At 51.5% G+C, this 26533-nt stretch overlaps 2 protein-coding genes across 6 annotated transcripts in view; one reads left to right on the top strand and one right to left on the bottom strand.

The window, feature by feature from the left end:
• Window positions 1-7167, top strand: part of UPB1 (beta-ureidopropionase 1) — a 31629-nt gene extending 24462 nt beyond the window's left edge. The window contains exons 7-10 of the mRNA XM_045887226.2: window positions 1938-2019; window positions 3238-3280; window positions 4744-4898; window positions 6408-7167. Of these exons, the coding sequence (XP_045743182.2) occupies window positions 1938-2019; window positions 3238-3280; window positions 4744-4898; window positions 6408-6491 (364 nt within the window). The 3' untranslated portion in view covers window positions 6492-7167. The remainder of the gene's footprint in view (window positions 1-1937; window positions 2020-3237; window positions 3281-4743; window positions 4899-6407) is intronic.
• Window positions 1-26533, bottom strand: part of GUCD1 (guanylyl cyclase domain containing 1) — a 33232-nt gene that overhangs the window by 2398 nt on the left and 4301 nt on the right. For 2 of the 5 annotated variants that reach the window (XM_045887222.3, XM_054510419.2), the window contains 5 exons: window positions 25834-25918; window positions 24842-25007; window positions 23560-23651; window positions 21442-21683; window positions 18148-20722 (listed from right to left, as the gene is read on the bottom strand). In XM_045887222.3, the coding sequence (XP_045743178.1) occupies window positions 20628-20722; window positions 21442-21683; window positions 23560-23651; window positions 24842-25007; window positions 25834-25918 (680 nt within the window). In that variant the 3' untranslated portion in view covers window positions 18148-20627. Of the gene's footprint in view, window positions 1-18147; window positions 20723-21441; window positions 21684-23559; window positions 23652-24841; window positions 25008-25833; window positions 25919-26533 lie in introns of those variants that run through there. The other 3 variants (XM_045887223.3, XM_054510420.2, XM_054510421.2) reach the window with 3 other exon arrangements.

Below are 26533 nucleotides of genomic sequence, written 5' to 3'. Positions count from 1 at the left end.
TCTGAAGATAATGCAGTCTCATGACAAGAGCCTGTGAGCAAAGAAAGATGTTTCCAGGCTGCGGTCAGAGCTCTGTAAACATTTCTTGCCAAGGATAGATGTGGAGTGTAGAAAAATTACAACAGATGGTTTATTAGGATGGTGGGATTCTGGGTGGTTTTCTTAAAATGATAAATGATTATTTATGGAATTGATGGTGAATGTTTTTCAGCACAAGGTCAGGCAAATCCCCACCAGCTGCACATAAACAATGGCTTCTGGAACCATCCATCCCTTCTCCGGCATGTCCTGTCCCCCCGACTCCCACATGCTCTGTGGGTTGGTGGGGTGTTCTCACTCATTTTGGGGGTCCCACAGTTCTAAGCACACAATAGAATTGAAGTGTGTTTTCATGAACAGAGTCGTCCTGATGGCGCCATGCAGCCCATGTGGTCTAAGATTTCGGCCACATATGTGTGTGAATAGGAGAGTCGTGCCTTCATCCCTTCAGTGCATGTCTTCTTCCCACCATGATTATTTTTAGGGGCTAGTGTAGCCACACTGGGAATAAGGCAGATGTCCCCATGCCCCCAGTGGGCTCTCCATGATTCCCGCACACGCTGGGCTCTCATGAACCTCCAGCTTCCTCTCCCTTGCTTGTTTGGAGAGCCTAAGTTTTATTGCCAGCTGTGGGTTTGAGTCCTACGCAACGTACCCTCCCAGGAGAATTGCAAGAAAGATGTTTTATGGCACTCACCCTGCAACTGTCTATTTAATTCCTGAAAATGTCATTTTACGGGTGTGTTTCTATAAAAAGCCTTTCTTAAAAGTTTTGTCAGCTTGGCTTAGCAGCTGGGGGAAAAAAAGCAGCAAATGAGTCCCCTCAATCAAGCCTGTGATTTTTTTTTTTCCAGACTCGTGAATCCTCCTGAGAATTAGGCTTGTCAAGCACCCACTCCCTCCACCTACTCCCGGTTTAAACCAGGTGCACACTGACAGGAAGAAAGATTCCAGGGCATTTTGCTCCCAGTCACTTAGTGTTTCTAAGTGGGCATTACACCTGTCAATCCAGAATCCTAATGATGTTGTTCCTCAGACAAGAGATAATTAGTGACAAAAAGGCCCACTGGACTCCATGGCATATTGTAGTTGGTGGGCCGGAGAAGGGCGGGGTCTTCAGTTGGGACATCACTTCTCATCCTATCCTACCTTTGTGGGCGCCGAACTGAGGAAGGCCCACAGCTCAGCTGTGCCCTTGTGGTGCCTCCTTTCTGGGCCAGTAAGAGGGCCAAGGAGCCTCTGCTTAGAGTCTCGGGATTCAGGAGAGGAAAATAGGAAAGCACTGGGAGATGGGGACCGGCTCAGGGGAGATGACATCTGCTACAGAATCTACTACCCTTTCCGGTTACCTAAATTCCTTTCAGGTTTCCTGTTTGCTCTGGGGACTGCTTTGCAAGGCAACAGAGCAGGATAGGGATTAGGGCAGCAGTTGGAGCCCACAGAGGGCTGTGCATGAGCCCTTAGGCCCCCAGCTCCCTTCTGACATTTGCCAGGTGAGGCCCTGACCAGCCCGGAAGGTGAGTTCCTCACCCAACCCAGGAGGAGGGAAGGAGAGAGAATGAGCAGTTACGGAGTTTCTGCCATGCAGCCCCCTCTAGAAGCTTCACCGGTGTGGTCAGTCCTGACAATATCCCTTTCAGGAAGTTTCAGAAAAGAAAACTGCGGCTCAGGGCTGCTTTGGCCTGCAGCAGACCTGCCCCAAAAGGCTGCTTGGGCTTGAGCACGGGACAAGCTGGCCTGCCCATGGGTTTGGGGACACCTGCAGCCACACCAGTCTCCCTGGCCATCCCCGCTGCAGAGCTGAGAAGGCTGGCAGCCTGGCTGTAGCTCGGGAGCGAGCACCCAGCCCGTCTGGCTGGGAAGTCAGCCACCTGGTTCCTCTCGCTTCTCCCTCACAGTGAGTCCCTGTGGCCAGTAGAGGCCAGAAATGCGGCCATTGCAAATCACTGCTTCACCTGTGCCATCAACCGAGTGGGCAAGGTAAGTCCCCGCGGTCTGGCTGGGCTCCCGGGCTTGGTCAACCAGGTGTGCTGGGGAGGGGACAGAGCTGCTAGGAAAGCTGCCTGCCTAGAGGGGGCCTGGCCTCTTCAACCAGCAAAGGCCACAAGGGAAGCAATTGTCCGCTGGCCCCGGTGGGGACACCACACACCTCTTGTCCTTGTCCCTGTGTGCGTGCCACAAATTCTAGGATCCCGGAAGAGGGGAGACTGGCTTGGTTTGTTCCTTTTAAAGGTATTACTATGTCTCTCTTCTGTTTTTGTCTATTTGGGTTTGTAGCTGAAACTGTTTTGGAAGGCTCTCACCCTGTCCCACCAAGTCTCCTGTTTCATATTTTTTTTAATTTTTTAAAAAGATTTTATTTATTTATTAGAGAGCGAGAGAGGGAACACAAACAGGGGGAGTGGGAGAGGGAGAAGCAGGCTTTCCGCAGAGCAGGTAGCCCGATGCGGGGCTTGATCCCAGGACTCCGGGATCATGACCTGAGCCGAAGGCACACGCTTAACCAACTGAGCCACTCAGGTGCCCCTCCTGTTTCATATTTTTCCCCATTGACCCATGCACTGAGTGAACTTGACTACAAAACACAATGCGTTCGTTACGTAATAATCCTCTTCCTCATTCTTAATTAATCGGATGTCAAACTCTGATCAGAGCATCTGCTCAGGCTGGGATAATCAAGGTATCTACAGTAAGTCAGTCCAATTTCTGGCAATATGAAGAAACTCAGTGTTTTCATTAGCCTGTGTAACCCCATCATGGCTTGAGGTACTGTTTCCATTAGGCTTTGGGGGAAGTTCTGACAGCAGTGTGTGAGCACCCCTTAGTCCCCTCAGAGACCCCAAGCTGGGGCTTTATTTCCCAGGCAGACAAACCTCAGCCGCCTTCCACAGGCCTGAGAACCGCTCTGCTCAACGTCTTTTTTTTTTTTTTTTCCCTCCCAGCAGATTATAAACTCCGCAGAGACAAAGTCGGGGTTTTTACCTTGCCTGTCAAATTGCCTGCTGGCCGCCTGTGTTGGCCCAGTGCTGGCGACTCAGCGGGGACATTTCATAAGTACTTGTTGATCGCCCGGCGAGTACAGGCCATTCCTTCTCTGCCTGTAACTTGCTCCCCTGAGGCCCCCTCAGCCGGACTTTGCGGTGGGACATGCTGGTAGTGCCGCCTATGGGTTTGCCTCACCTCGGTTTTGTTTCACAGGAGTGCTTCCCGAACGAGTTTACCTCTGGAGATGGGAAGAAAGGTATGTTCCAGGAATTTCTGTGGTTGGCTGCAGCTGAGGCGTGGGCCTCACTGTCCCCTTCTCTGTCTGCCCCCTCCGGGCAGGGTCTACCCCACAGACTGTGGTCTGCACACGTGACCCATCGTCGGAGGGGTGCTCTCCTCTCGTCTTCGTGGCCCACAGTGTGGGAGCCTGACTGTGGCTGGGTCCTGGGCTTGTGACTACCTCATTCCCCAATTGGGGATTGAATGGTATTGGGTTGGACTCCATCCCTCCCCTGGGACTGGTAAGGAGATGGGCCTAGAAGACATGGAAGAGCCTTTTGTGGGCTCCCTTGAAAGAGGGGGTGCTTTATCCACCCTACACATCTCCTTCCCTCTCTTCCTTTGTCCTTCTCACCTGCCACCACACCCCATCCCAAGCTGCACAAATGTCCCAGAACATCAGCATAGACTGCCTTGGGTTCCTCGGACCGCAGCTTGTTTTGATCTGAGGGCAGACACCACCTCACCTCTGGTAGGAATCCCCCACCCACTGGTCCCACCTCTCTGGCTAAGAATGTGGAAGGCAAGGGCCCACCAAGGAGGTCTCAGAACTAGCTTAGGGGATCCCCTGGAAAAGGCAGAGAGGACTGAGCAGGTCTGTTTTCCCAGAAAAGCACTTCCTAAAAGGGTTCCAGATCCCCTCACTTGAGGTCCAGAGTGTCCAATCCCAGTTAGCTCCCTGCAGAGAGAGGTGCAGTGAGGCAGGGAAATGAGGTCCACTGGGTGCTTTCTGTGCCCAAGCCCCTGCTAGGCCCTGCACTGTGCCCACCTGCTCCTTACATCGTAGCTGTTAGCACCACCTGACTTGTGAGGGGACCGAGGCACGGAGGGAAGGGACGGCAGATGCAGCTGGGAAGGCAAGTGAGGGCAGAGCCTCTAGCTCACCGTGTTGGGCCACCATAGGAAGCAGATCACACAGGAAGCCCTGCAGAACTATAGGACTCCCTTGGGCTGTGGGTGGCTAACGTTGGGAGTAAGGGCTAATACTTCTACAAGGATGACCTTTAAGAATGTTCCGGGGCTGGGGCACCTGGGTGGCTCAGTTGGTTGGGCAACTGCCTTCAGCTCAGGTCATGATCCTGGAGTCCCGGGATCGAGTCCCGCATCGGACTCCCTGCTCAGCGGGGAGTCTGCTTCTCCCTCTGATCCTCCCCCTCTCATGCTCTCTGTCTCCCATTCTCTCTCTCAGATAAATAAATTAAAAAAAATCTTTAAAAAAAAAGAATGTTCCGGGGCAGAGGTGAGGGCTGTGAGGGTGACTTTTGTAGGAACTTGCTCAGCCTCAGGCCTGAGGAGGGAGGCAGGTTGTTTGAGGAGGTGGCACGGGGATGCCGGGGAGGGTGGGGAGGGTGGCACGGACACTTTGTCCTGGGTGTCGCTCGATATGCCTACCTCTCTGCCTGCACAAGCTCCCGGATGCTCTCTTTTGCTCCTCCAAAGCTCACCAGGACTTTGGCTACTTTTACGGCTCGAGCTACGTGGCAGCCCCGGATAGCAGCCGCACTCCCGGGCTCTCCCGCACCCGGGACGGGCTGCTGGTTGCTGAGCTCGACCTGAACCTCTGCCGGCAGGTGAATGACATCTGGAACTTCAAGGTGGGTCCCTGAGTCCACTGCTGTTGCCCCGCTCCTCTGTTTGGACCCCTATACTGCTCGCCGAGCTGGAAACCACAGCTGCTGGGGTTGCTCTCAGGAGCGGCCAGATGAGGCTCCAAGCCGAGCAGAGGACCCGGTCTTTTCCTCCCAGAGCTGGTGTGCGAGGGAGGAGCCACTGGGTCAAATGATGCCCAAGCAGCAGACCTTAATAAATTCTCCTCTTGTCTGATTTAGATTCTGGGCGCCTTCAAACAAATTAATCTCAATTTCATTTGAACGGAGAATAGAGTGGATCGGCTTCTCTAATCCTTTTTTTCCTTTCCAGGCATTTGCACTTATCACAAGATAAATGTGGGTGTCTGGCTCTGCCTGTGGCCTGGCCCCATGGTCTAGGCCTTGACAGTAGAGGGAAATGGGTCACACATAGAAATGGAATCTAGGCCCGTCTCTGCCACGGCCTTTCTCAGTCACCCTAAGCAAGCCCTTTCTGCTCCCAGGCCTTAGTATGCCTGTTTGTAAAACTGGAAGGTCTCAAGTGGCCTTTGAGACCTAACACATGTGACACCAGGGGTCCTGGGAGGAGCGGAAGTGCCCACCCTCCTGGAATGGGGTGGTGGCAGCCATTGGCCCCCTGGAATATGCCCTCTTATCCTGGATGCAGATGGAGTTTGCTGCATTCGTGTCCAGCAGTATTTCTACCAACTCAGAACCCACTTATACTTGCAAATGAATGTCCTCATGATTGCATGACTTTGCCCAGCGTGTCCTGGAGGAATCACCTCCCCCGTTTACCTGAGCATGGGTCTTTGGGCATGTTCCCTGAGTCTCAGATCCTCATCAGACAAATAAGGCATTGCACACGAACGTCTCCTGGCTTGGCTCTCCTCTTCCTGGGAAGCTGAGATTAATGCAAGATTCCACACAATAAACAGAATGTTTTCTCATCGGTAACTTTTTGAATGCAAAAGCCCCACCCCGCCCCAAACTATGGTGGTGGGCCTGAGCTCCTGTCGGGGTTTTGGGAAGGAGGGAGGGAATGCCTGGGTGTGAGCACCTTGGGTAGGTTTGCCAGCCCTGCCCCCACTCTCCCCCAGACCCAGAACCAGGAGTCCAGGGTGCAAATCCCAGCAAATTCCACTGCTGCCTGGAGACCTGGAGCAGGTCACTCCCCTCTCTGGGCTGTAGGCTGTTCTTCTGGGGTTCTGCAAGACCTCAGGACAGCCTTCTTCCCTTCTACCTCGGGGCAGGCCACACCTTCTGGAAGGACAGGTCACAGAGGTCTTCCAGCAAGACGGGCCAGTGTGTGTGAGTCATCTCAGCATCTGTGATCTTTGCTATAGCGCTAGAATCAGTACCCAATGGCCACACAGGGGTTGTTCCTCTACGTTATAGTCTGAAACTGTCCTGTCCTCCCGCTGGCCTTCCTGACAAATTTCTGTCCCATGGCTGCCCTCTAGTGGCAAGAGGTGGTGGTGAGTAAACCGGAATCTGCCTGTGTTTTGCTTTCAGATGACCGGCAGATATGAGATGTACGCTCAGGAGCTCGCTGAAGTCGTCAAACCCAACTACAGCCCCAATGTTGTGAAAGAGTAGCTGGATTTTAGCCCCTGCCCGCCAAGGAGGGCACCTCTGCAAGTACATCAGGCTTTACAAAAGCCCAAGTTCCCCCTGATGATGTCCTGATAACACGGTTGGTTTAAAAATGTTCCAGGTGGGGAGGGTAGATTGAAGAGTAACTGCAGTGGGTATGAGGTTTCCTTCCTGGCTGATGAAATGTTTTGGGCCTACACAGAAGTGATGGTTACACAACACTGTGAAAGTACCCATGTGAAATGCCACTGAATTGTATACTTTAAAACGGCTAAATCTATGTCATGTGAATTTTACCTCCATTAAAAAAAAAAATCTCAGGCACTGATGGTGCAGGTGGATTTGCACTTAGACACATGGGATGCCCTAGTTCTGAGGTTCCTCTCTTCCTCTGTTTAGACCGTTGGCAACCTGAGGGTAAGGGTGGGAGCGTATGTGCAAGTAGGGGAAGCTGAGGCTGATCCAGAGTCATTGAGCTATTGGGTGGCTGTGGGCAGGGGAGACAGTCACTGGATGTGTCAACATGGCTCTGTCCCCACATATTCAATCAGACGCTGATCTGGGTGTTGCTATGAAGGTATTTTGTAGATGTGATTAAAGTCCATAACCAGTCAACTAAGCAAGTGAGATTATTCTAGATAATCTAGGTAGGCCTGATTCAATCAGTCAAAAGGCCCTCAGGAGGAGAGCTGAGGCTTCCCCGATGAAGAAGAAATTCTGCCTGTGGATAGCAGCTTCCCCCACCCCTATGTGCCTGAGAGATCCCATTTGTTTTTCCTGATCACCTGCCCTACAGATTTCAGACTTGTCTCTCCAGCCCCCACAATCACTTAAATCAATGCCTTGCAATAAATCTCTTAATATATATCCTACTGTTCTGCTTCTAATCTTCAGGATGAGTTTTCTGCATTGGTGCTAGGTTTTCTGGAATTCTTCTCTAATTTGTTTCATTTAAAGGCACTCATGACTATTTGCAGTGTTAAAGGGGGCCATGGTAGTCCATGGTATGATGTAGCAATAGAGATTTATAGAGAGAGCAGACCATCAGTCTGTGCTCCCCGAGTCTCAGCCTGCCATTCCTGGTGGCCTGTCCCATCTGGATTTTAGGCTTGGCTAACCAGCCCCCATCATCATGTAAGGCAATTCCTTCCACTAAATCTCTTTGTATCTTTATATATATATATGCGTGTGTGTGTGTGTGTGTGTGTATATGTATATGTATGTATCTCCTGTATATATAAATATATCTGCATTCCCTGTTGATTCTGCTTCTCTGATTGAGCACTGATTGCCTGACTGACATAGCAGGTTACTCACCTCTCTGCACCTTGGCTTCCACATCTGTAAAGTGGGACCATATCCCCTCTTCTGCTTTATGTCACAGGACAGTGGTGAGGCACAGACTAGATGGGCCAGGGAGCCTATGTGGGCTCTGTTCCTTGCATCACACAGCAAAAGTCCCACCTGTGCTGAGAGCACCTGGGTGACTCAGTCGGTTGAGTGACTGACTCTTGGTTTCAGCTGAGGTCATGATCTCAGGGTCATGATCTCAAGGTCATGACATCCAGCCCTGAGTTGGGCTCCGCGCTCAGCAGAGAGGCTGCTTGAGATTCTCTCTCTCCCCCTCTCTCTCTGCCCTCCCCCCTGCTTGCTCTCTCTCTCTCTCTCTCTCAAATAAATACATATTTTCTAAAACAAGAGTCCCAACTGTGAAGTCTCAAACCTCCACAGTCGGCCACAGTGTTGGAGGTGGGAGTGGGGTCCTCTGGTTCTACCCTTACTGTGCCCGGTCAGAGAAGGCAGCTCATTCCTTCCCTGGCCCAACAGCTGAATTGCATGAACCAATCTCATGTCAGGGCCGGGGTGCTCCTGGACAGCCCGGGAGAAAAACCTGGTTGGAACTGCCTGGCCATCCCTCTGTGTTAACCCCCTTAGCCTCTCTGAGCCACAGACTTTTCGCTTCATGTAAAAGCCCCCTTTGTACTTATTTTTCACAGAATCCAGCCCTGCAGATACAGTGAGCTTTTCTGTCTGGCCTTCAGTGTCCACAACTTTTGTGCCTGTGGTTTGTAAAAGGAGCGTGTAGTCAACCTAATACAGAAGCCAGCTTAGATAACAAGTTGGTGCATTTATGAAATGGGCACTAACACACCAGAAAGGATTTGATTCTCTATACCTCTCACTGCCTAAAATCAAAATGTTCAGGTCTGCCTTAGAGTAGATGGGCCCTGCACACATGGACTCATTTGAGGGTTTAACTCATGTTTAGATGCTCGGCAAACATTTGTTGACTGAACCTAGGGTGGAAGTTTTTGTTTCTGTGTGATCATTGCTGATGCCACGGAAGGGAAGTTGCAGTGGTTTAGTGTACAGGGCCTGTGGCCCGTGGGTGAAGCCTCTGATCCTCTGAGCCTCAGTTTTCTCACCTCTAAGATGAGAGGTGACTGGGTTTGAGGCTTTTGAGGGGCTCTCCAGCTCTGCAGACAGCACTCCTGCCAGCCCATGGCTTTATTGCTAGAATCTGGGTTACCAGGGGAGAACGGTGCCAAGCCACAGTGTGCCTGACAGGAAAAAAGGCAAAGACATTCTCCAGGATAGATAACATGTTAGGCCACAAAACAAGTCATGATAAATTTTTTTTTTAAAGATTTTATTTATTTATTTATTTGAGAGAGAGAGAAAAACAGCATGAGAGGGGATAGGGTCAGAGGGAGAAGCAGGCTCTCCGATGAGCCGGGAGCCCGATGTGGGACTCGATCCCAGGACTCCGGGATCATGACCTGAGCCAAAGGCAGTCGCCTAACCAACTGAGCCACCCAGGCGCCCAGTCATGATAAATTTTTAAAAGATTGAAATCATATGAAGTATCTTTTTCAATCAGAATGGAATGAAACTAGAAATAAGTAGCAGAAGGAAAATTCAAAAATATGTGAAAATTAAACCACACATTTTTGAACAACCGATGGATTAAAATCACAAAGGAAATTAGAAAATGTCTACAAATGAAAACAATAACAAAACATACCCAAACTTGTACGATGCAGTGAAAGCAGTGCAAGAGGGAAATGTATAGCTATAAACACTTACATTAAAAAAGAAGAAGGCAGGTGGGCGCCTGGGTGGCTCAGTCGTTAAGCATCTGCCTTCAGCTCAGGGCATGGTCCCGGGGTCCTGGGATCGAGTCCCGCATGAGGCTCCCTGCTCAGCGGGGAGTCTGCTTCTCCCTCTCCCACTCCCCCTGCTTGTGTTCCCTCTCTTGCTGTGTCTCTGTCTGTCAAATAAATAAAATCTTTAAAAAAAAAAAAAAAGAAGCAGGCACCTGACTGGCTCAATTTGTAGAGCAGGTGACTCTTAATCTTGGGGTCATGAAATCAAGCTCCACACTGGGCTTAGAGTTTATTTAAAAAAATACAATAAAAATTTTAAAAAGAAGGATTTCAAATCAACAACCGAATTTTACATCTTAAGGAACTAGAAAAAGAAGAACAAACTAAACCCAAGGTAACAGGAGCGAGGAAATAATAAAGATTAGAGCAGAGAGAAATAGAGAATAGAGAAACAATGGAGAAGAGCAATGAAAACAAAAGTTGTTTCTTCAAAAAGACCAACAAAATTGACAAACCTTTAGCTTGAGTGAGAAAAAAAGGGAAGACTCAAATTACCAAAATCAGAAATGAAGGTGGAGACATCACTACTGATTCTACAGAAATAAAAAGGATTATAAGAGTACTATGAACAATTTGTTAGAGGAGGTCACCAAGAGCATGTGATTGCCGGTTGACCCATGAGCTGGACCCAGGCAATCAGAGGCTCCTTCCCTCCCCCGCTGCTTCCCCCCATCCTTGGAATGTACGTTGTGCCCACTGTTGCTACACTAGGAGCTACTTCAAAGACACAGCTTGAGAGAGTAATATATTATTAAGACCATCTGGGCAGTATATGTGACTGAACCCCGTTAAGATTTCTATATGAGCTCTTAAGATTCTGGTGGACACGTGCAGAGATCTACTTGTCTTGTGGCCACTCGAGACGAGCCTCATATGTAAGTGGCCTTGCTTATTAAAACTGCCACCTACAATCTGGGAAGGTCTGCGTCTTTCTTCAGTCTCTCCTTGTCCTCCATGTATGGGGGCCAGTTTCAGATTTCACCTGGGGAGCTCCCACATTTGCAAACTAACATGATTGTCTGCGAACACATCGGACAACCTAGATGAAGTGGACAGATTCCTAGAAACATGAACTACCAAGACTGAGTCATGAAGAAATAGAAAATCCGAATAGACCCGTAACTAGTAATCAAAACCCATAATGAGTAATCAAAACCCCCCTAACAAAGGAAAGCACTGGACCTGGGGGCTCCACTGGTGAATTCTAGCAAACATTTAAAGAACTAACACCAGGGCACCCAGCTGGCTCAGTCAGAAGAGCATGCAACTTTTGATCTCAGGGTCATGAGTTCCAGCCCCACATTGGGTGTAGAGATTACTAAATAAATAATAAGCTGTTAAAAAATAAACAGAAAGAAAGAACTAAAACCAATCCTCGAATTCTTCCAAAAAATTGAAGAGGAGGGAGCACTTCTTAACTCATTGAGGCCAACATTACGTTAACATCAAAGCCAGACAAAGACACTGCAAGGAAACAAAACTACAGAGCAATATCCTTTATGAATATTGATGCAAAACTCCTCAGCAAAGTACAGTTGACCCTTGAACAATGCAAGGGTTAGGTAGGGGCACCGACTTCCTACACAGTCAAAAATCCATGTATGACTATCGACTCCCCAGACCTTAACTACTAATAGCTTGCTCTTATCAGAAGCCTTACCAACAACATAAACAGTTGACGAATACATATTTCATATGTTATATGTATTATATACTATATTCTTACAATAAAGTAAGCTAGAGAAAAGAAAATATTAAGAAAATCCTCAGGAAAATACATATACAGTACTGTACTATATCCCACCCCCCAAAAAAATCCACATATAAGTGGACCTGTGTGGTTCAAACCTGTGTTGTTTGAGGGTCAACTGTACTAGTAAACTGAATCCAGCAGCATATTAAAAGGATTAATGGCTAAGTTAGTCTTAATTCTATTGTTTCCTTTAGGATAAGTTCTAAGAAACAGAATTCACTGTGTTAAAGAAACACAAACATCTTGTCAGGAACTGGGAAGAATCTGAGCTCTTACCCTGTTTGGAAGCTGACAACTTAGCTGACCTCAGTTTCATGGATGCTAGCAGAAGACACAGCATTCCTCAGAGACAAAGGAGCTTAGGACAGCAGTAGAAGCAGCCAGAGTACCAGCACCATCTTGCAGTTCCCTGAGCCCCAATTCCCCCAGGACAAGACAAAAGAGGGTCAAGAGACTCCTGCATGCGCAGTGGGTTGCATTAAAAAGAGAAAGGGAAAGAGGGAGAAGAGCGTAGAGAATTGAAATCTTTCATACTGGAAAGTAAAGCATGCCTGCCCTTTGCTCTAAAGGCAGACACTATCTCTGGCTACCAAGGTTGGAAGAACACCTGCACTTTGCTCCAGAGGGAGACAGCTCTATCTTCTAAGGCTGTTGGTTCTGCAAACATCTTTGGAAAGACAGTCCAGGACAAAGGCATTCATGGTTCTAGCTCATGCATCATGCAGAAATTTGAGAAAAGTGAGAGACCTGTAGCAATAACTTCCAACCAATATCCATTTCTCATTTCTGCATCATCTTGACTTCTGGCAATTTCCCCATGAGTGTACTACTCTATCAGACACTCTGATTAATTTGACTAACAGAGGCTGGACCAAATCAGTTCCATTTTTCTTGTAGGAGTTCATCAATTTTATCCACAGAACTTCAAGGAGCAGAACAAGCCCAACCTGCAAATGACCCTCCGTCCTACTTCCCAGGGTCCTCAACCCAATAGGATGGACAAACCCCATGAACCATCAAGGTCTACCTTAGAATGTCAAGTGGCTGTCTCAAATATTGACCTTTCCACTTGGCCTAGGCCATTAATCCAGGTATGGCAGGATATATTAGATATTGCCCAATCTCTACCTTGGCCTACCTTGGAGAAAGTCTAGGCAACTCTATTATCTATACCAACCTAGCCAGTGATCTAACACTGACCTGAAATGCCCTCCAGGGCCAAGGTGGAAACCCTGATTGCTTCAGCTAAAATCGGGGGCAAATGTTGTATCACCTTTTCTAATCAGATGACTACCATCATGGGGATATCTGCCCACAGAGTGCACATAAATAACGAGTCAGTTACTGGTTCAGGAAGCTCCCCTTAGTAACTAGGGCTAGCCTCATTTTAGCGGGATCTCCACAATTGTCTGTGGGCAACCTGATCTATTGGTGGTATGTGCTTCAGCAATTGAATGGACCAAAGACCTAAGTGTAAGAGCTAACACTATACAATACCTAAGAAAAACCACAAAAAACAAAAAACAAAACACCACACAGAAATCTTGATGACATTGGATTTGGCAGTAATTCCATGGATTCTGGCCTATGACCAGCATGAAGATCCAAGACACTATTCTGGGGGAGGTTGGCAAGTTACTGCCTGGCCTCCATACAAGAACAGTCAGCAGGGCACACGTGGTGCGCCTAGAAAGTGTTCTTCACAAGTGTTGTGGTTTCCCAAGTAGGACCTATATAAGTCAGGGCACAGGTTGATTACATCTCCAGTGTGGCCTCCTGACCAGCTGGTAGGCCTTAGGTTTCCCAGTTAGTTTGAATAATTAAATCTAATCCTTGTTTTTGGAAGGACTGCCTGAAGGTAATCAGGCCAATCTATCCTGTTTGCGCATGCCACCGGCTGGGTGACATTTGCCTTCTTCCCAGAATGGCTGAATGAGTTCTATGAGGATAGGGGTTGGGAAGACATCTGGCGGTATTATGGTTGTTTTTCCTGGGAGATGCAGGAGCCAGGGACATCCCCTGTGTTGTGTTTCCAACAGGCTTCTGGTAAGGTTAATTAGGAATGGTGATCAAGCTGTGATCAAAACCATCTGGTTGGGAAGAAGGCAAACGCCTGCAATCAGTTATATTTAACATGCTTACAAAAGTCTGGGAGTGCCACACTGGGGCATTTTTCATAGTGAAGGCTCCAGAGGCAATTATGGAAGACAAAAATCATTAATGATTCGTGCTCCTCCCTACCTAGCTCCTAGAATCTAAGCTGTTTCCTATCTAGGTGTCAAAGTTGCTGTTCCTCCTCCAAAGTCAGTGTGAATTCCAGTAGCTGAGACCACCTTCCCAGTTACCCCTTTCTCAACCCCCTAGCCTTTGTTTGGAAGGGCCAGGGGCAAGAGGAACAAGGGCATTTTTATAAAATGCACTAGACCTGTTATTTTTCCAACTTCATCCTCCATGGGTCACCGTAGTGGGTCTTGGCAAACAATATACTTACCCTAGTGGCCATTGTTCTTATGACTTATGGCCAGGTCAGTCCAACAAGAGAATCCAAGCGGCTGAACTAAAATCAAGTTTGAAGCCCTCTAGGCCTCCTTTTAGCTGGGCTGTCACTTGATTTTTTTTTTTAAGTTATTTATTTATTTGAGAGAGAGAGAATGAGTGAGAGCACATGAGCAGAGGGAGGAGCAAAGGGAGAGGGAGAGAGAGAGAATCTTAAGTAGTCTATGCCCAGCGGGGAGCCCCAAGTGGGGCTCAATTTCACAACCCTGAGATCGTGACCTGAGCCAAAATCAAGAGTTGAACACTTAATGGACTGAGCCACCCAGACACCCCTTGGCTGTCACTTTAGAACATGTGGCAACCACGCTGGCCTAGAGTTGCTCTTAGGAAAAAAAAAAAAGAAGCAACATGCCTAGGAATCATCAAGTCTGAATCCCCAAATCCAAACAGCTGTATGAGAAAGTGTGGGCCAAGAAGGAGTGAAGGAGGCCGACTTAGAAACCTTTTTAAGTTGATTCTTGAGGAGGCATTCCAGGGTGGGGCCCATTTCTCATTATCAGCTACCTTCATCAGCATTGCAAACCAAATTGGAGGTAGTAAGAGCCCAAATACTGGTCAGTACTTCTTTAAGACTTTCTATAGGAATTTGTCTCATGGGAATCTCTCTAAGAGAACCAAAGCTCTTTTCAGCAGCCTGAACCCACTGCAAAAAAACCTCTGGGACCCTTTACGATTGTCTCCTAGTGGAGTTAAGTTTGGCATGAGAGAATGCAGGAAGCACTGAGCTGGCAGAGGGCCAACTGTGACATTCCTTCTTGGCAAGCACTACATGCTCCAATCCCTCATTGCTCAAGCAAACCGGGGAAGGTTCCAATGATCCACCTGCTTTCCTCCCACAGCTGTTTTGAATTTCCTACCCTTCAGGTTCCACGTAGGTGTGCATCTCTGTAACTGTTGTTTGAAAGGGGTCACAGCCATCTGCCCAACCAGGACGAGACTTACTACTAGTTGTTACAATGGGGCAGACATGAAACTGACCACCAGATAGTGCAGGATGCCTCCTGCCCACAGGCTGCCCACAGGGAGTTAGCAACAACCAGTGCACCATCCAGGTAGAGTACCTCATTGTCCTGCAGATTCTCGAAGTCCCAGTTCCCAAGAAAGCCAGGGACGCTTGCATGTGCAATGGGTTGTGTTACAGGAGAGGAGCCCTGAGTTTAAAGAGCCCAAATCTTTTTTCTTTTTTTTAAAGATTTTATTTATTTATTTGACAGAGAGACACAGCGAGAGAGGGAACACAGCAGGGGGAGTGGGAGAGGGAGAAGCAGTCTTCCCACTGAGCAGGGAGCCCGATGCAGGGCTCGATCCCAGGACCCTGGGATCGTGACCTGAGCCGAAGGCAGATACTTAACGACTGAGCCACCCAGGCGCCCCAAGAGCCCAAATCTTTTATAACGGGCAATGTATCTGCCTGTCTGTGGCCCTGAAGGGAGATACTTCATGTCTTCCAAGGCTACTTGCTATACAAACATTCTTGAGAAGTTGGTTCAGAATGAATAGCCAGTGTCTCTGCTCATGAGATGTGCAGAAATGCAGCCACTAGTGGGGGGCGGGGGGGCTTCATCCTCCCACTCATCCTTGTAAGAGAGAGTGTCTACTGAATTCTGCATAACATCATAGGTTCAAATGCAACCTTCCCCTGAATGGTGACCTCTGATTCTGAAAAGTACAAGAAAGCCACTAAAACAGGCATCATTAAAAATCTGCCACTGACCACTCATTCACATACTTTATCAAGCATCTACTAGGTGTCAAGGGCTGGGGGCTACAGTAGTGGAGACAGGTAGACAGGATGATGTGGCTGAGGGGTGTGGAAAAAGGTACTCCTTTAAAAGGGGTGACATTGAGCAGAGCCCTGAGGAAAGAAAGGACTTTGGTGGGTGAGAGATATAGAAAGGAGGCCAACTTGGCTGCCTAATGGGTCTGTTTTGAGCTGTGGACATTAATGTAATGTAACCGTTGTAAATCAAGGGGCCCCAAACAGCTTGGGGAGACTGGCTCACCAGATCCCTTGGTTCTGGGGGAAACCCAGGGGCTGGGGGCAGATCCTCAGGAAGCAGTATTCAGGATGCATGTCGGGGCAGGCAGCCAGGGCGAGACACAGAGGAGGGAGACGGGCAGGGGAGGGGCCTGGGGAGGATGGAGAAGTCACTGGAGAGGCCACCGCGCTGGGCCCATGGGAGTGTCAGCCTCCATTTCCTGGCACTGAGGCTTTCCCATGAACACTTAAGTCCATGCTGGTCCCATCACTTGGCCCCTGGGACCAGCAGCACAGCAGGATGATGTCTCAGTATCTTCCTGGTTTACTCAATTCTGTTCTGACTCTGGAGGGTGGGGGCAAGTCCGTGATGTGTGTTCTTGGATACTGTAGCTTGAGACAAGTCAGCAAGGAGAGCAGGATCTGTGCTCTTCCAGAGTACTGGGGCCACATGCCAGGCTTTCTACCTGGAGGCAGAACCCCAGGGTCCTGTGGCAGCCCATCTCCAGCTCCAGAACTCAGAGTTCACTTCCTGGCTCTTCTGGCATTGGCTTGCCCCTACAGGGCCACCAGGGTTACTTTGGACTATGGTCAGGGTTACTTTGGGCTGAAGGTTGGGAAAGTAGCACTGGTGGGTTGGGGTCTAGCTCTGTCTATAGCTCACTGAGTGATGACCTTGGGCCAGTTGCTCCCCTCTCTGGGCTGCACTCTCCCCCTTGGACTAGACCAATGGTTACCCAAGTGCTAGCATATTTCACAGAGTAACAGTGTTACTCAAGAACAGCTGTGGCTAAGGAATTTGGGGAAACCATAAATGAAGGGAGTCCCCTTGCTGCAGGATTATACAGAGCCTTTTCTGCACTTCTTAAATCCCCCGGAGGGGACTGTAGCGTGCAGTATTTGCCAAACTGACCTGACCAGGGCACCCCATTATACAGAACTTCTCACCATTGGTATTCTGAAGGGCACGCCTCAGGATGTGCTAGCTGGGACGTCTCCAGGGGTGTTCCTAGCTCTGTTCTAAGATTTAAAAAACGTAACCACCAGACATCCAGTGATCCTTGCCTCGTGGTATATCCTGTGTAAATCCCTGGTGTATGCTGGACTTAACTGATGCACTTCTAACTATCTAAATAGAGTATTGCAGAAATGATAGGATGTCACTTCTGAGATTAGCTTATTAAAAAGCTGTGGCTTCCATACTGGGTGCTGCTTTTCTCCCTCCCTCTCAATCTCTCCCTCCCTCCCTCCCTCTTTCTCCCTCCCTCCATGTCTTTACCACCTGCTCTATCATGAGGACACCCAGGCAGCCTATGGCCAGCAGCCCTGTCAGTGAGCTTGGAAGCAGACGCTCCAGTATGTCAAACCCTGAGGTGACTGTAGCCCTGGCCAACAGCTTGAGAGACCCCGGGCCATAGGCACCTGTTCGGCTGTACCCAGTTTTCCCTTCCGGCCTGGCCCCTTGGCTCCCAGCGGGGCCCCTCCCAGGAATCCTTAGCCTGTCCTCCGCTATCCTCACCCTGCATGCTCTGGGCAGCCAACTCTACCCAGTACTCGCTACCTCATCCATATTTGGTCCCCCATTTCAACACCTCCCTCATCTTCACTTTTCTCCCGCAGAGCAGCAGTCAGGACGAGAACAGAGGCCAGAGACTGAGACCCTACCCAAGAAGTCAGTTCTGGCTCTGTCAGCTCTCTGTGGGACCTGGGGCAGGCCTGAGGCTGCCAGGTAAGGTAGGATTTCCAAACACTTCCTTTTTCAGAAATAGAATTCTTATCAAATGTAACACTAGAAGAACCCAATAGCTAGCAAATAAGGGGAGCTGCTGATTGGGGGTGGAAGGTACAGGGAGGGCTGGAGTCCTGCCGGCAGGGCTCCCCACTCTATTGCCTCCCGTGGGCCCCACTGTCTCTCTCATTCGATTCCACATCCCCCCAGACCCTCCTCCTGCCCGAGGCTGTCTGCGCTTCATGCCCTCTTCAAGAACCGCCATCAAGCTCAGCTCTGAGGCCCTTCTATCTCCACCAGTGCCTACCTAAGCCCCACACAAGCATCAGGAGGGAGGCAGAACTGAAAAGCAGTAAACAGGATTCTAGTCCCAGCTAAAACCTGGCATGGCAGGTCAAGGACCTGGATTCGCACGTGCTCAAGCTGAGAATTTGGGAGGGAAACAAGAATTCACAAAAGCGGGACAGGGAATGCCATTGATTTTGCAGTGAGAATAATGTTTATTGAGAATGGCTCATTACAAACAAAATATATATATGTATATATATATACATATATATATATGTAGAAAATCTCTGCAATGCAAAAGATCCCTTTTGTCCCTGTGCGGCTGGAGTGAACAAAACCAAGTGTCCAGTGTGGCTTTGCTGGGCCCCCAGCATGGGGACAGGGGTCATGGGTGCCAAGTGCTATGGGCAGAAGTTCCTGAAGTCTGGGCTTTCTCCAGCCTTGTGTTCAGGACGTGTGCAAGAACGCCTTTACGTTTGCGTTCCACCCCCATGACCCTCCCGGGCAGATGGCACTGTCTCAGGCACGGGTAGCTTTCTTGTTATTCTTCCGGGTGGGTGACCTCCAACTTGCGGCTTGCCCAGGGACTGAGTGTTTCTACATGCCGTGTGATGGACTGAGGTGCTGTGACCGCTCTCTGTGGAGGCTGCTCCCCGTCATCCAAAGCTTCACTTCCTCATTGCTTTCCTTTTTCCTTGATGTGTCTATTCTCACCACAATTTGAGCCAGATCTTTCCTGACGGTGCCCAAACCCCACAGCTGCCGCATGTGGTATTCTTGGGCGTGAAACTGGAGCTCCCTGGGGATCTTGGGCCACCCAACATTAAGGCAAAAGAGAGAAGACCAGTCTGAAGACACTGCTAGTCCCTGAAACCAGGGTGGCTAACTGGCAGCTAACCAGCTAACAGCGCCTCCCTCTGGGCCGAAGGCTGCATCTGGTGTTGAGGAGCAATACGGCTGGATGGTCTGACAGCCCTCGTAAGCAGAGCCCACCTCTGCCCCTCAGAGCAGCCATGGTGGGGAGGTGTCAGCCGGCTGGTGGGAACAGATGCTGGGCATGGTTTGCAGTCCAGAGGGTAGCAGCTACCACCGCAACATGCCTTGGGCAACAGAAGACCAAGACACAGGGGTACAGGGGCAGTGTGGCTGCTGGGACAGCCCTGCTCCTTTGCCAGGGACAGCTCATGAGGGGTGGGTGTCCTTGGCCTCTTTGGGAATGATCCAGTTCCCTTAGCTTTTAGGTGCAGACCTGGGTTCGAGACCCAACCCCACCACTGTCCTGGACAAACTCCCCCGAGACTGATGGCCAGTTTTTATCCGTAAGGTGAGGGGCCCTGGCTCTCAGCCCGCCAGCCCTGAGTCCCTTTCTCTTTGGAAGAGAACTTGGGCTGGCTTATCTGCTCTGTGAAGAGAGGTGTCAGTGGTTCCAAAGTACCTGCAATCTCACTATTATTGTCTTACTTGAGGGTGACTCTCACTCCCCACAAGTGAAAAACTTAAATCGCAAAAAAACCCCAACAAAAACAAAAAACCAAACAACCCCCTACACCCACCAAGAAAGAAAAAAACAGAAAGAAGGAAACAGCTCTAGTCCATGTTACGTGCAGTGCTGTGTGACCCTGGGCAGGTGCCACCCTTCTGTCAGGACAGGAGAGACCCAACATTCTGTGCAAAAGGTCCTGGCATGAGGATTGGGGGGGGTGGGAGGCCACAGGCGGTCTCCCACCATTGCCTCAGGAGTGCAGGCCCCAGCACCCCAGCCCCCAGGCCTGTGAGGCCTGGGGCTCCCCACACCCAGAGAATGGGCCCCACTGTCGGGGCTTAGGCTAGTGTTAGGAAGGCTCACGGGCTGGGGGGACCTTTGGGACCCAGGCGGCTGCACCTGGCCCTCCAGGTCAGGCATTCTTGGAGTACACTCAGCACTGCTAGCTAGCAAGAGCCAGGGCCCTGTCTACTCCCGAGGGCCCTCCAAACTACAGTGCTATAGTACCTGCAGGCTGCGGGGGGAGGACTCAGCGTCCTTTCAGCCTGAGGCCCAGCCCTCCCCAGGGCCCGGAAGCCTTGCAACCAGCCACAGGAACTTGGGTCCCCTGGGAGGTGGGAGGGAGCGGCGGCATCCACCAAAGGGCACAGGGAGGTCTATAGCACTTCTGGGGGGGAGGGGGGAGGGCAGTTCCTAGCAAGGCCTGGAGTCGTCTACAGCCCTGGGGGCCGGGGTTGGCTACATGGTCTCCAAACACACGGACACCATCCTGACGAGTGGCATCTCCAGGGCTCAACCCCCAGGTCTGTGGGGAGATGAGCTCAGGCTTCTCCCCTGCCCTGGGTCTGGTTCACAGGCAACAAGGGCACCCAGAGGGCTGGAAGTCCTCTGGGCACGGTTCAAGTCAGGCTTGGGGTCCTAGGGGAGGCTCTACTCAGATGCTCTGGGGACGCCTCCAGCAACCAGCAGGTGCGTAGGCTAAGTGGCATGACGACACGCATGACACTGGCAGACAAAGCACGCATGCCTCAGGCTCTAAGAAATCCCTGGGGCTTTGTCACACGGGTCAAGGCTGCAGTTCCGCATCCAAGCCCCAGCAGCTCGGGGCCTGGGCCAAGGCCTCCTGAGTTGGCCCGGCTCGGGTGGGGCAGCGTGTGAGGGCCTGGGCACACCAGGCTCCCGCTGTCAGCTGTCCAAGTAGACAAAGAGGATGTCCTCATCTGTGCCATAACTTGTTCTGGCTTCCTCGAAGTTACTGATGCTGGTGCTGCACATTCCTGCTGGGGGCAGGAAGGGCAGAGTGGGGTCAGAGAGCGGGGGACATACCTGCCTCGCTGACGCTCAGGGGAGCTGGGGGAGCTCTGGCCATGTCCCACCTGCCTGGCCACCCTCTGCCACTCGTCTTCCACCCACAGGAAGCCTTCCTTGCCTACTTTAGCCTTCATGAACTCATTCTCTGATCCTCCCCCCAGTTTAGCAGATGGAGGTGAGGCCCAGAGGGGAAGAAACATGCTTGAGGACACATGGGGTAAGTCTGCTAGAGTCGGGGCAGTCCCTTCCAGTCCCCAGGGAGGTGGGGAGCCCTTGCTGCATCTGGAGCAGGAGCTGGGACTGGGCAGACTTTCCTTTCTGATGAGTGTGCTTGCTGGCTGTCCTGGGAAGGCTGTAGTAAGGGAGCTGCAGGGGGAGGAAACTGCAGAGTAAGAATGAGGTGGGGCCCTGGGCAGTGGGGTAGGGCTGGTGGTGTGGGAGGGACAGATGGCCTAACCTGGTGTCGCAATGACTGGGGTGTGGAGGCCGGTATGGCCTCAGGTGTATGGCTAGTCTGTGTGTGGCCAGAGGAGTGGCACAGATGACAGGAGCCCAGGAGGAGCCGAGGCTTTGGGGGAAAGGCATCGAGGGAAGTCTTGGCCACCGGGTCGAATGAGAAGGAGTCACGGGGCCTGGACGGTGAATGCAGCCTGCCCCACCCGCTGTCCCCAGCCAGCCCAGCACTCACGGTCGGCGTAGGCTGGGTTGTTGTAGAAGATGCAGCCAGTGGCCCGGTTGTAGCCACGTAGCACGATGAAGTGGCCCTGGTAGTCGGGGGTGCGGCAGAAGCAGCGGTGGCCACTGGGGGCGAAGCAGCAGTACTTGACGGGACTGGAACAGAGGTCGCAGTGCAGTACCCCAGAGTTCACCAGCACAATGGCCACGTGGCCCTGGGCCAGGTGCTCCTGGATGTCCTGCACGCTCACTGTGCTGTGGGCGGGAGGAGGGTCAGCTGGTGCCACTGGGCCCCATTCCCCATCTCTCAAGTGGACCCCTGCCTGGATCACAAAGCTTGGGGCCGCGGCTCATCTGCCCTCCCTCCTGAGCTCCTTGCAGGTGGGAACATCCTGCTTTGTCACTGTGGCCTGGGCTCAGCCCAGGATTAAGCATGGGACCAGTGCCAGGGGGCAGGAGGGCTCTGAGTGTGCCCAAGGACAAGCTGGCCCTGTCAGGTCTTCCAGGGGTGGCAGGAAGTCGGCTCCAGAGGGGCCCCTGTCACAGGCCACTGAAGCAGCACATGGGACCCCCACCTCCCGGCCTGGCTGGTGAATTTTTCTTTTTTTTTTTTTTGCTGAGCACCTTCCTTGGTCATTTACTCTAAATCACATGCGGTTTACGCTGGAAACTGTCAGTCCAATTTAATCCCCCAAATCTGAGCCAAGTGTGGCTTTGTCAGTTTCAAAACCACATGCTTCTCTGAAAAGACTAGTTTTCTTTCTTTTTTTTCTCGAAGGCTCCCAAGGCAGAAGGGGTTGTCTGGGAAGGGGCGGGTCAGCAGCGCTTCCAGGGGATCCCTAGTTCCGCAGAGCCAGCTGTTCCCCGAGGCAGACTCTTAGGCACGGCCCCATTCAATGCCCCCTCAGAAGGCAGCAAACTAAGATTTCTTCAAACTAAGAATCCAGAACGGGCGAGCGGCTGTGAGGTAGTGGGCCCCTAAGTGAGGGGCCTCCTTCCTCCACAGTCTCATCAGGAGCGACGGCATTAGCACTCCGTGGCCTGGCCCAACTCCAGCCCACGGCCAAGTCATGTGGCAATCTGGTTTGGTTGCCTCAGCCCAGGAAAACATGCCATTTTTCCACTTGGTCTTTGAAATGAAGTAGCTGGCTGAGTTCCCAATGGTACGTAACAGCGCGGGATTTCAACTACAGGGAAAAAGCGGGGGCTAGGCTGGAAGGAAAAGCACCATGCTCCACGGAATAACAGGGTGCGGAGTGCCAGGTTTGGATCACAGCATGGCCGAGCTGCCAGCGGTGACTGTGGGCCCCTCACACTATTTTCCCATGGGACAGCACCAGCTCCCACTCAGCAAGACAGCACGTGGCACGTGCCACTAAACGAACATTGGGTGCCTTTCCTCCCAACATGTGCTTGTGCGGTGGATGGATGCGTGGAGACTTTTCCCGTTTTCGTAACTACCTATCGTGTGGTAACACATGATGTTAACAGTGAAAACAAAAGTCATTCAAGAACAGGGAGACCTGAGCAGAGTGATCTAGGGTAGCCCAGTGGGGATCTAAGCTAATGCACTTCAGCCTGGAGAAGGAAGTCTAATATTAGCATCGGGGCAAGTTACTCCCAGGGATCTGCCCGAATCCTGCCCTCATGTATCGATGAGAATGGGGGAGACCCACATAAGGTCACAGAAGCCTGTGGGGAGATCTGAGGGCCAGGTCTACATGCGGGGGGCTGTCCCCTGTCACCCTCCATCACTTTGCCAGCATGTTCCTTAGGCTGTCACCACTTCATTAAGGGTTCCTGTGTTCTGTCTCAAACTACCATTCTGTGAGCAGCCTGAGGGCTGGCTGGAGTCTGTCTTGCTCACCTGTCCCTCCAGGGCCTGCTTGCGATCCATCCTAGGCCACAGTTTTGTGTACAGCAGGTCACGTAGTCCCACTTGTCCCCATTTTATGGATAGAAACAGTAAGGCTCAGGAGGGTAAGTCCATGCCGTTACCCACCTGGGTAGGACACCCCAGTTCTGCCTGACTGCCAAAGTTCCTAGCCTTTCCTGTACGCCATCCTGAGGCCTCCCTGACAGCAAGTATGTGGGTGAGCAGGCACACAAGCAAGAGTGAGGGGAGGCTCACCATTTCTCCACGAGCACCTTGCAGGCCTTGGCTTGTGCAAACAGCTGGTTCACCCGGGTCTCCTCTGTGTCAAAGTGCTTCCTGTAGAAGGACTGAAGACAGTAGGGCAGGTTGGAGGGGCTGCCTGTCCTGGCTGCCCTCGCCCCTTCTGGATGAAGTACAGGGCACATGATGGAGTTAAAGATGGTCAAAGAGGGGAGGAGCCCAGTCTGCTAGGGGAGATGGCACATGTAGCATGCCTGGGCAGAATGCTGTGTGTGTCTTCTACAGCAGGGTGGCTGGCCAGAGTGCATGGGACTACACAGAGGCATGAGGAGGATGCTCAGGAGATGGGTAGGCAGCTGAGCTCGGGTCAGCTCCCCCAGCAAGGGTAGTCATCCCTGGGCTTGTGTACCCTGTGGGCATGAGCAGGAATCTGTGGTAAATGAGCAAAGGGGATGGCTGAGCCCACCCAGATGCTCCTCCACTGTTTGGCTTAGCAAGGTGAGGTCCAGGGAACATACTTCATTTGGTGTAGGGGACTGAAGGGGGCTAGAGCCCCTGTGGGGGAAGCAGGAGAGACCCTGTTCTTGGGCTCTTTTCTCTGCCTTGCAGCTACAGTGATCAAGCCAGATCCATTAGCCTTCCTCCCCTGGCCTGGAAGGGTCAAAGGAAAGTTAGGTTGACTGGCCCTGGCCACCATGTGACAACCCTCTTGCCAACGAGGCCAGCAGAGACTCTACTCTGCCAAGTTCTGGAGCCTGGGCCAACATGTGCCTCTGTAGCAGGCAAGACTGGCTCTAACTACGTGGGTCGGTGGCTGGTGGGGGGGGGGGGGGGCAGTTCACTAGTATAATGGTGAGGCTATCTTTTTCTTTTTCAAAAAGAAAAAAAAATAGGAAAGACGGTATTTCAGTTTTTCTTCCGGAATACCAATTATCCAGCTTGGAGCCATCTGTCCCTGTGACAAGGAAGAAAATGGGCAAGTGGTGGCAGGGTAAGGTCAGAGTGACATGCTCTGAGGCCCTGGGCCCTGAGCGACAGGAGGAAAGGATGCAGGAAGGCAGCCTGAGATGCTCCTCTGCACATCATCAAGTGCTCTTGAAGGCAGGCAACAGGAGTCTCACTGCTCAGAGGCTTTGAGCAGGCTGGACCCCAAGGTCACCTAGTCTGGCTAGATCGAAAGTCCTACCCATAGAGTCTGGTCTCTGCACACCTGTGTGTCCACTCGGGTGTCCAGGCCTTGACCATACCCCCTTTCAATTACTGGACCTAGGTGAAGGCCTGGTGGCTGGCTGCCCACCTGGTTCTTATAGCCCTTGTCGACACCCAGGGTCTGAGTGCAGAAGCGGTGCCTCACGCCAAAGTGGCGCATCAGGTAGGCCAGGTCAATGGTCCAGATGCTCCTGGTTAGCCGCAGCTCCTGCAGGGCACTCTCAAACTCACCGTCGTCCAGCGGGCCCAGGTACCTGTGTGCAGATGGGCTGCTGAGGTTGGCTTGCTTACGTGGGGAAGCTGGCTGGGGCCACCCTCCTCCCAGGGGCCCACCAGCCACTATCAGGGCTCCCACTCCCTAAAGGTTCCAGCCTTTGTCATGAAATCCTGTATCTTGCCTACTTCTTGAGCACGACCTGAGGCTGCCTGGGGTACCATGTTGGCCCCAGAGTCAAGGATTCTGCTTCTTGAATCTCCTGAAGGTTATGTAACTTCGGGTAAGTTGCCAACCTCTCAGGCCTCACCAGCTTCATCTCTAGGATGAGATGCTTGGACCACATTAGTGGTTTTCTAAGTTTTAGGCACAGAACCCTTTTGTTGAACACGATCTTGCCTGGAATTCCAGGATATAAAACAGGTAAGGGACAGGTTGCTCTGGGGTTCCTGGCAGCTACCTGAAAAGTCTCCTACAAGGAGATGACTATGGCGCTCTATGCTCTGACAGTCAAGGTTCCTGTGATATTCCCATAGCCTTAGTTCAACAGTTGGCTCCCTAATGACACAGTCTTGCAGGAGCCTCAAGTTGGAAGGTCCCGTGTCCCAGTGATGGGGTCACTCTGTGGACCAGGCCCAGGTACCTGGAACTTCCCTGGTTATCCCCAGAGCCACTACCTAGAAGGCCTCGTCCACCCTTTGCTTGCTTTTGCAGATGGGACCAAGCCTGGATGGAAGCTGGGCCTCCTGTAAGCCCCACCCAAGAAAAGCCATATGGATGATGAATCCCACCCAGGTCTCTCCCTGTTTCTCCTTCCAGCCAGAGCAGATGGTGTGGATGGGGAGGGCCTGGGCCTGCCCACTCACCGCAGCACCATCTTGGAGCAGGCCAGGCCACAGTCCCAGTGGTAGAGCTGCTGGATGATGGGCACAGGCAGCTGCACAAAGTCTCCTGCGTGGAAACACAGGGAGGTCACAGACCCTTAGCATTATGCCTGTCACTGCCACCCCCACTGAGGCCACCATCATTGGCTCCTGCCCAGAGTAGGGGCTGTTCAGGGGCCAGCAAACAGCCTTTTGGGTGCCCCAACCCATTCTCCTTACAATAGCAGTAATCTCCCCCAAACACCAGTCAGAGTAGGTCAGCCCTACACAAAATCCTCCAATGGGGTTGGTTCCTATATCTCTTAGGACAATGCCTTCATGGCTGCTGCCCCAGCACCCTCTGCCCTCTCACCTCCCCTCGTCCTCACTGGGTCGACCTCTAGGCAGAACCTTCACCTGCTGTGATCCCTTATGCCCTAGGGCCTTTGCACACCTCTTCCCCCTGTCTGAACTCTCCTGGCCTCCCAGGTGCCTGACCTAACTCCTGCCTTTGGATGTCACTTCTCCATCATGCCTAGCCCCCAGCTACATGCACTCCCAGCCTTACAGGCCTCTCTTTTTGGTGGGACCTCCAAGGAGGCTAGCACACAGGGCAGACACATGGGAGATGCTCAGCAGATATTCATGCCTGAATTCATGAGGCCCCTGGAGGTTTGCCCAGCTCCAAAGCCCCCAGGGCCAC

The sequence above is a fragment of the Mirounga angustirostris genome, unplaced genomic scaffold (genome assembly GCF_029215605.1).
Source record: "Mirounga angustirostris isolate CCGP_5_RB_7025 unplaced genomic scaffold, mMirAng1.0.hap1 SCAF_14, whole genome shotgun sequence".
Taxonomy (NCBI): domain Eukaryota; kingdom Metazoa; phylum Chordata; class Mammalia; order Carnivora; family Phocidae; genus Mirounga; species Mirounga angustirostris.
The sequence above is the reverse complement of the archived record's forward strand: the minus strand, read 5'-3'. Positions and strand labels throughout refer to the sequence as shown.